The 10,352-nt window shown below is 47.1% G+C and overlaps 2 protein-coding genes across 2 annotated transcripts in view; one reads left to right on the top strand and one right to left on the bottom strand.

Moving 5' to 3' along the window:
• Window positions 1–295: 295 nt before the first annotated feature.
• SSR3 (signal sequence receptor, gamma (translocon-associated protein gamma)) lies at window positions 296–2,472 on the top strand. Its single transcript, XM_010161874.1, has 4 exons — window positions 296–435; window positions 844–942; window positions 1,562–1,693; window positions 2,360–2,472. Exons 1-4 carry the CDS (start codon window positions 332–334, stop codon window positions 2,424–2,426), a joined length of 402 nt encoding a protein of 133 aa, XP_010160176.1. The 5' UTR covers window positions 296–331; the 3' UTR covers window positions 2,427–2,472.
• Window positions 2,473–6,233: 3,761 nt separating this feature from the next.
• The window catches only part of LOC104517275 (voltage-gated potassium channel subunit beta-1), a gene marked incomplete at its 5' end in the record, with an annotated part of 23,788 nt that continues 19,669 nt past the window's right edge, over window positions 6,234–10,352 (bottom strand). The window contains 5 exons of the mRNA XM_010161875.1: window positions 6,234–6,744; window positions 7,396–7,484; window positions 8,029–8,149; window positions 9,762–9,856; window positions 10,022–10,142. Of these exons, the coding sequence (XP_010160177.1) occupies window positions 6,655–6,744; window positions 7,396–7,484; window positions 8,029–8,149; window positions 9,762–9,856; window positions 10,022–10,142 (516 nt within the window). The remainder of the gene's footprint in view (window positions 6,745–7,395; window positions 7,485–8,028; window positions 8,150–9,761; window positions 9,857–10,021; window positions 10,143–10,352) is intronic.

The following is a 10,352-nucleotide window of genomic DNA, read 5'->3' as shown; positions in this document are numbered from 1 at the left end:
GCTGGTGGGACACTGACGTGTCAGCAGCCGCGCGGCTGAGGTGGCAGGCTGGGCCCCGCGCTCGGTTTGACGTGCTCTCGTAAGGCCCCTTTCAGCCAGGGCAAAGCAGATTTCTCTCTTCGATCATAATTTTTAATGCGATTCGAAGACACACACCCCACCCCCCAAGTGATTTTGCAGGCTTTGGTCTGGCAGAGCCGGTGCTGAAGTGTGGAGCTAGTCAGCCGCATAGAACTCCTGTGGGGATGTTTTTCTTGGAGGGAGAAACCATTCAAAATGTCTTTTATTTGTTTGGTTTGTCTTTGAAGGGCTTTACTGGAGGATATGGCATATGGATCTCGTTCAGTCCGCAGTCCTGTATAGCGTGATGACCCTCATCAGTACCTATCTCGTAGCTTTTGCCTATAAGAACGTCAAGTTTGTTCTCAAACACAAGTAAGTTTGGTGGCGATTAGAAGTAGAATTTAGTATTAAATACTTTAACAAAACCAGCATTTTCAGCAATTTTTTAAATGAGGAAGAATGTATGAAATGTTATTCCAAAAATATTTTACACAGAAGTATCTCCTAATTGGCTTCTGTCATCTCCCCTGCAATTGTGGGACAGAGTAGCCTTGTTAGCTAAGCGTACCGTGAAGTAGCAGAACTACCCTCATTCTCACTGGGTGTTGCCACAACCTGTGTTTAAGTAATACTTTTAGTAATTTGATTACTACTTGTCCCTTCAGCTTGGCACAACTGTTCAGTGTCTCGGTGGAGTAGTACTCCGCTATAAATACAACTCCCTAATGCCTTGGGGTCTTTTTTATTTCCATTTTTTAATTTAAATGGGGTTTCTTACAGAGTAGCACAGAAAAGAGAAGACGCTGTTTCCAAAGAAGTTACTCGCAAGCTGTCTGAGGCAGACAACAGGAAGATGTCTCGTAAGGAGAAGGATGAAAGGTTTGTTTGTTCTCTTTGTTCTCTCCCTTGTTGCCGTACTGCCTGGCATCCTTAAGGCTCGGTAGGATGTTAGGGCCTGTTGCTTGGCCACTGTTTTTTTCTGTGTTGTGGTAAGTAGAAGCTGTACTGACAGCTCTTTGTGTATCTACAAAGCCTTTTTGGGGTGAGTTCTCAATGAAAGGTCTCAAACATTGAAACCTTTATCAACAAGGTCCAGGTTATGCCTGATGAGTGTGTCAGGAAGCACTTAGTGTTAGTAGATGCCCCTCCTGTGCAGGACGGAAGGACGTGACCTGTCAGCGCTTTGGAGCAGAAAGCCCTATCCTCCCTTCTGCTCACCGGGCATGCTAGTAGCATCCAGCAGATGCGAGCTCGCAAAAAGTGCTGTTTGTCAAGGGCTAGGTTGGGTGTGCACAAGTCACTTCAGTGTACAAGTGCAGAGTGGATGCGGTGTCTTAGTCTTTAACGACGGGCAGTTCTTGCTGCACTCCGTCTTTTGGAGGCTGGCTGTGACAAGAGCAGCAGTTAGGTGGTTTACTACACCACTTTGTGACGGCGGGTGTGCCACGGCATGCATTGATTTAAATATGTTAGAAATAACGTCTCTACTCGTTCCTAGGATTCTGTGGAAGAAAAATGAAGTGGCAGACTATGAAGCGACAACTTTTTCCATCTTCTACAACAATACCCTCTTTCTGGTCTTGGTCATCATTGCTTCATTTTTTGTGCTGAAGAACTTCAACCCCACCGTGTATCCTTTGTTACCACGCTTGGGACAACCAGAGGCCTATTCCTGCTTGCTGTAGTAGCTATATTTGTCACATGGGTTGTGAGAGTTGATGTGTGCAGTTCATTGTCATATTTTGACTTAGAAACACTGCAACGTAAAAATAGAGGATGCGGAAAAATAATCTCCCAATCCCATGAAAGTTTCACATCTGCTGAGATGTTTTAGGGATATTGCTTGGACAGCATACGGAAATTCTTACAACTTTGCTGTTTCAGTTGTAATTATGGAATGAGGACGCAGCTCCTGTTAGTAGCCACGGCTCTTAGGTGGCAGGATTGTTTCGTTTCAGTAATGTTACAAGTCAATTTTGTCGTTACTTAAGTAAATAAGCACTGCCAATCAGGGCCACGAATGTTAATTAAAGATCTGCAGTTATAAATGCAGTTAACCAGTTCTAAGTGAACGGGCTAAACTTTAGGGGTGTCTGAATTTTGAAGTTAAGTACATTTCAGTGTCCTGCTGACCCTTGACTGTAGGCTGTGCTCCAGGTTACAATGTTGGAATTTGAAAACTCCTATGGGGGAAGACCCATTTCGATCCCTTGTTTTTCTTAAAGCTTCTACTAAATGTTTTGTATGAAAGAGGCAGTATCTGTACCTGTATTTGTCCTTAACCTTTTCCCTCCAGAAACTACATTCTTTCCATAAGTGCTTCATCTGGACTGATTGCCCTGCTATCCACAGGATCCAAGTAGAGCAAAAAAGGAACCCCACACCGATTTATTGCTGTGGAGGGGGTCAGCTGCCATACAGAGGTTTAAGGGTGGAATAGAAATACATTTTTTCCTTATAGTCTGACTGCTTGAGGGTATGGGGGGAGGGTTTGAGTCCCAAATGGGTGAATTATATTTACTTTTGGTATCTTTACATGGTATTATTCAATAACTGAGTTAATTTTTTTACTTAGCAATGCAAAAGGAAAGGGTATGTGAGCAGGTGCCGACCGTAACCTTCCTGAAGCCCTGCGTGGGTGCGATGTCCAGCTGCCTGTAGTACCAAGTGCTCCGTAGGGGGTGCTGCTCGGCAGCACAAACGGCCGTACTTCCAGCCTGTAACAGGATTCCCCTGCAAATTTGGTGACTGGTGTAAGAGCCAAACTCACTGACTGTAAAAAGTGACAATCCACCGTTTATCATGCTAACTTGAAAAGTTTTAATAAAAAGGAAGCTTTTTTGTCATTTAATTTCTTGTATTTCTATTCTTGATTTTTTAAAAAACGGGTATTTTCATGGGCAAGGAGCATGTAGGCTTGACAGCTCTGCTCCCGGAAGAGAGGGGTCTTCTACAAGTCAGCATATGTACTGTTTTCACTGGAAATACTCCTCATTTTTAAGTCACTTGGACTCAGGACAAAGGCTAAACTTCATAGGAAAATGCTTCTGAGGGGGTTTGAATGTACTTTTTTCCCCCGTTCATCTCTAAAATCGTAAAGAAACCCCCAAACTGCCATTTTTACCAAACTACCTGGATTAACGAAAACGCTTCAGATGGCTTTTTACACTGGGTTTATCAGACAACCCTTCTCCATGCTGTCAGTAGAGCAGTTACTGTGTAACTAAACTCCACTGCTCCGAGAGGAATTCTGCTGTAGAAGTTAGAGATGCTGCCATTACAGACTTGGAACCCTAAACAGGGAAGAAAGAGAAACCTTATAATTAGATTTAATGTACCAATTACTTTGCTAATCTCCACTAGGATTTGTATTTAGGTAAAACACAGGGCAATGAAGATTCTGAAGCACGGGAGGCAGCGTATCTGGCTTGCCCTAGGGTGTGCTGAGTTTGTAATGTCTCTGACAAACACAACCAGGACAGTCTCTCAGAACTATTCCCTAATTACCTCCTGCCCGCTGACTGTTACGAGACTTCACAGCATCCTTTGGGATTGGGGGTTGGATGGGGGTCTTCAGTCTCAACTCTCCACTCCATGATGTACCTTTACTTGTCTTCCCAGTAAAAATAGTACTATTTGTGTGTTTACATCAAAAAAACTCCAGTGGTTTTGTGGCGCTGTAGAGCTGCCGTTGAAATCACTTTGGTTGGTCGTTTAACGCTCTTGAAATTACCTTGTTTTCCTTCAAAATATGTCATTTTTCGTTCTCTCTTCTGCCAGCTTGTTCACTAATGAAAGGAGACTTTCCCCATTGCTGATGCCTGCTTTGGGTAATTTTGCGTTCCTTGGCCTCTCAGGGTAAAGGACCTAATTTCTGTGTAATTTAGTCTTAAGTATTTAGCCCATGTAAAACAAGTTTCTACCAAGCTTCGATAAACGGTCAGGATCAAAGGGGAGGCGGGGTTGGCTGCCCTGCAAGCACCCAGTACTGAAATTCCAATGTGTGAACAGGCAGCGCTAGCAGCCTCGCGTTACCTGTCAGCGTCGGCGGGGAGAACGCTGCCCTGGCAGGTGTTTCAGAAGGTGGCAGGCGTATTTTCTGGGAAATCTGCCCTCTGAAGTGATTTGAAGCAGCACTTTCCTGTCGTTTCGCCGAGGCTGTTCATCCTACCCTAGTTCCCTGGTGTTGGCGGTTGCCGAGGGCTGGGGCATCCTGTGTGTCCGAACCTTGTGGGGAGAGAGCTGGTGGGCACTGACAGCCTGAAACAAAAGCTTCTTGTAGTCTTGTTCTGTGGACTTGGCAGAAAAGTTTGGGGCGTTCATTCTTTGGAATTTGTTTGGTTTTGGGGTTTTTCGGGGGGGAGGGTGTTTGGTTTTTTCCCTTGCAGTCCCCACCAGACGCTGCACCCCGTTTCCTCAGTCTAATGCTGAAGGTAGGCTGCTGCTTGGCATCCCATCACCCTCAGAGCGTTAGGCAAGCTGACTTTTAGGTGTTTCCTAAGTAAGGCACAGCACCATCGCCCCTTCAGTTAAAAAAAGGTTGGGAATTGATATATATTTACTATGTTGTTGGATTCCCATGTATCTTTAAGAGAGAACGTTAAATTACATTAACACTTCCAGAGGCAGAAAAGGAACTAGTCTGCCACTGGGAAAAAAACCCTGTTAAAATAATAATGCTGTTAGCTCTATACTGGTTGAAGCTTTTGTGCTTCAGATTTTAAAATACTTAAATGGTTATGTTTCACAGCTAAAATAACTGCAGCATTAGGGATGTGGCCTGGAGCACTGAAGGTAACACGGGGGGGTCTGTGTGGGAGAGAGAAGTGGCGATCCCCACCTCGGCTGGCAGTGCCTGAGCAGCCCGGTCTCGGAGAGGCTGGTGACTGGGCTGCAGTGGGATTGCAGCAAACTGCCCGTAGGACATTCCCGCTGGGTTGATTTCGGGCTGAAACGTTAAATACGATTGATGTCTGCCCGAGGAGACTAACCTCTGGAAGTGTCTTCTCCGAGATGCGCAGCTGAACCTTGGCTCCCCAGCCGCACCCACTGCTCCAGCCCGAGGTTTTTGTCCCTCGCCCGTCCCGGGTAGAGCTGAGGGTTAGCAGATCTCCGTGGAACGATACATTCCCGTTTCCAACGTAACCCGGCGCTGTTTCAGGCTCAGTAACAGGTCTCTACGTATGAAATTAGATGCACACAATGCTTTTATTGTGTCCAAGCAGGAGTCAGAGTCAGACTGGAGTTCTGGATATACAGCAGCTAAGTTTGTTTACACATACCATAGCTCGTTGGGTTCAATACAGGAGAAGACGACTGGGGTGTTGCAGTCTGTTCACGTGGCCCGCTGAACACTGCGCACGCTCCGCAGGTCTCCTGCGGTTAAGGGGACTGGAATACAAGGGTCCTACAAATACTGTACATAGCTGTACCCCCTCGGAAGTGTGTGCCCAGAGTACGTGGTTCAGTACGACTGAGGAGTGCGACCTACCGAACCCGCAGGAGCATTGTACAAAGCAAACGCGTGGTGAAACGGGACGTGGTCCTCGAGATGAGCAACTTAATACGTAAGAGCTTACTGCCGACCCCTGTAGAGGGATGAAATGCTCACCAAAATAATACCCTACCTGTTCAAAATGGGTCTTAAACATACTATGCGATTACTTATGCCCGATTCCAGAACAAGCTAAAGCAGATGTGACCCTCCACCGAAGTACATACCTGATGTTTCTCTGGTGGTTTTCAGCAGCTGTGTATTATATATACGTATCTATATCCTTAAAAGCTCATGAATATTGAGGTTTGCGATAGCTGTGTCTACAAGCAGGCAGAAGTAGAGGCAGGTTGCTGTAGATGCAAATTATTTTATCATGGCTTTCTTGGTTTAAGGTTTACTTCTGCGAACAGCCGTTGTTATTAAGGTGGCATGCGTGTTTGGGTGTTCTAACTGTGCTCTTCCCGCTTGTACTCCGAAATACTTCCCAGGAGCACTCCCCAGCTGAAATAATGGTATAGTTAGGAGTTGAGCTATCTAAGTTCTAACTAATTTTCTGTCTTACATCCTCTATTCAACCACAAACAAAATCTAGAGCGTATATGCAGCATAAAAAAGAAAAATGAAAAATTTGAGCTTGCCCCTTCTGTCTGTTAACCTGAGGAAACTCCGTAGGTGAGATTTCCCTAATGTGTGGTTTTATTAAAACCTTAAGTTGTATCTGGCTTTTCTTCATTGAAAAAATAGATCTGTACATCCTTCTTTAATTACCAAGTACCTGAAGGTTATAAATTATTTTTTGCTTTACAAGTGTTTTTCACAGCACAAGCATGAGGTGCTACGAGTAAAGTAAAAATTAATGAATTCAGTCGAAGGTAAGAAAATACAAGGTTATTCTTGGTTAGAAGAGAGATCAACTGTGCTTTTGAATTTCACTGCAGATTAGTAGCGACAGCACACATCTCGAAGGATCCAGTGACAGTAGACACCGAGCAGCAAGCTGCTGAATGATTCTCATGACCAGATATTAACTCGGGGCTGCACTTCCGTACAGAGCACTTTTTAAACCATGCAGTCCAGGGGATTCATGCAGTGCATTATGATCTGTAGTCCTTCTTGCTGTAGGGCTTATTTCCCAGAATGTTATCTATTTCGTTTACGATATGGGATGTCATCTTTGGGAGGACCTAGGGGTAGGAAAAAAGAATTACGTTTAATCAAGCTTCCATTAATGGTTTTTCCCAATTTAAATCTAGATTTTTATCAAATAATGTTTCCTCTGGGGTTTTTTGTGTGTGACAGACATTTAAACATTCATCTAACACTTTTCTCCCTTATAGGAAAAACTGCTGTAGTATCTTTACTCTGTGAGAAAATCGCAGAAGTGCTCCTAAAATTTATATGCACGATACCGCTCCGCTGCGGCGGAAAGCAGGCTGGTGGCAAGAGCATCACTGTTGTGAAAAACAACAGAGAATAATGCGGGTGGGTGCAGGTGATGTGCCCTGCGGGAGACAGCACAGAATAGGTCACAGCGTGTCCTGGCATCGGGGCACTCGCTGTTTCAGATCCATTAGACCTGCTGATGCCACCCGCGTGCGGCTGGATGCGGCTGTAACTACCACCAGAGGCTGTAGTTACGGTGACGCGCCAAAAGGTTCGCTTGGTCAGTGTCCACAACTAGGACTGGAAGATGCCTGAAACAAAATCCGGGCTATTAAAGCTGTATGAGGAGGAGGGTGCTAGTCTCAAGGTATGCTGGTGTTGCCTCCAAAGGGGGGTAGGCAGTAGCTAACCCCCCCGCCCTTTGCCGAGATGCCTCCACCACCTGCACTTGCCTGTATGGCTCCGAGGTTCTCTATCAGCTGCTCTGGGTTGGAAGATCCTAGAAGGACGGAGCTCACCCCCTCGTTTCTCAGACACCATGCTGGGAATAAAGTCACAAGATGGTCAGGAACACAGGCTTTGTGACACGGCGTTGCTCCAGATCCTCGGGTTTGTCAGAGCTTGTATCTCTGACTACTAACGACAACGTTATTTGTCTCAGTCTTCACTCTGCTCCGCCGGCACTGCCGGGAAGATGCACGGGGCAGATAACAAACCACAACCTCAAGCTGTGCCAGGGGAGGTTGAGATTGCATATTAGGGAAAATGTCTTCCTGGAACGGGCTGTCAGGTGTTGGAATGGGCTGCCCAGGGAGGGGGGAGTCCCCATCCCGGGGGGGTTTCAGAGCCGTGTGGACGAGGTGCTCAGGGACACGGGTCAGTGCTGGGGTAATGGTTGGGCTGGGTGGGCCTAAAGGGCTTTTCCATCTGAAACAATTCCATGATCTAACAACCCATAAGGCACAACTCTTCCTGAACCTCAGGGAGTTGCCCTTCGCTCTACGAGGAGGCGAGCAAAGTGATGTGTCTGCGACACGAGCGAAGGGCGAGGGCATGGCAACGTCCGTCCCTGTCCCGTCACCTACCGACGGCCAGCTGAGGCAGCGTGCACCCGAGGCGCTCGGCGATGGGCGACAGGTCTTTCAGCTTCCCCTGCTGCTTCCTCCCTTCCTCGCTCACGATCTTCTCCTTCAGCCACTGGTAGCACTGGAGGTGAATTAGATTGCCATCGACTGTTAGCTTTAATCTTCCACGATGGGAAGTTTAAGGAATTATTAACAGCTCTGAAAAAGCCACATTCATCCCAGGAGGTAATTGAGGTTGAGTAACAAATGCATTGCTAGCCGAGGCAGTTACGACAGGAGCAGGATGTCTCCCGTGAGACCCTACGTCTGGATCTCTCTGCTTTTATGCAACTGATGGGCTCCGTCCAGAACCTGGAACTTCCTCAGTGTTTGGACCACTTGGTCCCATCACAGCATGGAAGAAAGTGAAATATCAGACAACTTGATAAGATTCTGAAACACCCCCACCCCCCCAAAAAAAGAAAAAAAGAGAACATCTAATCTTACTCAAGCTTGACTATTACCATTCAAGATTAGAAAATTAATTAAAAGAAGCTGAGATTTCAGTTCCCCCAGCTCCAGACTTGAAACTTGATTCTGCTTCATTCTCATCAATTTAACTTGGATCCCTCTCTGCAATGCTACCTGCTTAGCTACCTTTTACCAAATAATAACAACAGCAACATATTTTACTTTGGAAAAAAACCCCACAAATGGGATGAAATACCACATTTGGAAACGCTGCCCGTGGTAAGCAAGCCAGTGTTAGACTGCATCTTTCCTTTAGAAAGCACCAGGCTGAGCAAAAGGCAGCACGGGGAGGTACGTCAGTCTGCTGGCAGTTGGCAGGCGGCGTTGGCTTTTGCCGGCTGATAGAGAGCCTCAAATACCATTTTGGTTGGGGTTTTTTTCCCCAAACCCATGGCATTTTAATGCTCTGTCATTTTTCAAACCATTAAATAACACACCTGCCACAGGCACAGTATGGCAGGAGGTCCCATAACTCCCAAATAGAATAAGATCGAGATATTTGTGGGAGAAACCACGTGCTGTGGTGACACAACGCTAAATCTGTTAGAGGGGACCCACAGGCTTCACAGTCTGGGTCTGCCTGCCCATGGGGTCTCTGGGGGGATGCTGCAGGCTGCGCTTCCCCTGTTCCCGTGCTGCGCAGTAGGATGTCTGGACAGGGTGGGCAGAAAAATCACGTCCAAGCCTGGTTTATGCGCTGCGTGTGGTTAAGAGGTGCTGAAATCAATGGGCTGGGGGCATCAAATGGGCCAGAAACCCTGGGCTTGTGCCTTCTCCTTGATGATGGAATTGGAATGGGCTGCCCAGGGATGGGGGAGTCCCCATCCCGGGAGTGGTTTAAGAGCCGTGTGGACGGGGTGCTCAGGGGCATGGGTTGGTGGGGGGCTGGGCAGTGGTTGGGCTGGATGGGCTTAAAGGTGTTTTCCAACATGAACGATTCCATGATTCTGCGTCTGGGCAGTAACAGCATCCTTCTGCAGAGCCTGGCTCCAGTCCCGTGCTGCCCCACCACCAGCTCGCTGCAGTGGGCAAACCGAGGCATCTTTATCATCCAGATTCTCCTGCACTTTGGAACACGGTTGCCAGAGAAACCGAGCTGATGTTTCGGTGCAGCAGCACCCGGGCCAGCCTTCTCATGAGGGATCTGGTTTTCCTTTGTTATTTTCCTGCCCTGACAAAAGCAGCACATCTGCTTTTCTCAAGCATGCCACAAAAACCCGTACCTTTAGTGCAGCCCTTGAGCTTTCAGGGACCCCATTGCCGTATTTCCCTGAGATTATCCCACAGGCTAGCGGAGACCACGTCATTGCTCCAACCCCTGCGTGGAAACCAAAGGAGGAGATTAGTCATGAGACAGACACTTGTCTGTCCCCTTCAGATGTAGGGGAGGAGGGTGCTGTTCCCATTAGAGTCCTGGGCCAGCCTGCTCTGTCTCTCTTTCTGGGGGGTGGGAAAAAAAAAGGCACAGTGGCCTCAGACTCACCAATTTTGTGATACAATTCCGGCAGCTGAACCTCCACTTTCTCTCTTTGGAAAAGGTGGTATTCAGCTTGTTCACACACAGGAGGTATCATGTTAAACTGCCTGGCTACGGAGTAGGCTTCCTGGAGAGAAGAAAGCAGTAGATAAAATACTTCATTTAGTAAAAGCATCCTGTGGGGCATGAGCTCCAGCGCCCACCCTCTCCAGGAAGAATTTCTTCCTGATGTCCCATTCCAATCTCCCTCTTTCTGTTTAAACCCGTTACCCCTTGTCCTGTCACTCCCTGCCCTTGGGAAAAGTCCCCCCCAGCTTTCTTCTAGCCCCCCAGGCAC

Source organism: Eurypyga helias, unplaced genomic scaffold, assembly GCF_000690775.1.
Source record: "Eurypyga helias isolate BGI_N326 unplaced genomic scaffold, ASM69077v1 scaffold6012, whole genome shotgun sequence".
Taxonomy (NCBI): Eukaryota; Metazoa; Chordata; class Aves; order Eurypygiformes; family Eurypygidae; genus Eurypyga; species Eurypyga helias.
This window is presented reverse-complemented; position numbering and strand designations above follow the sequence as displayed.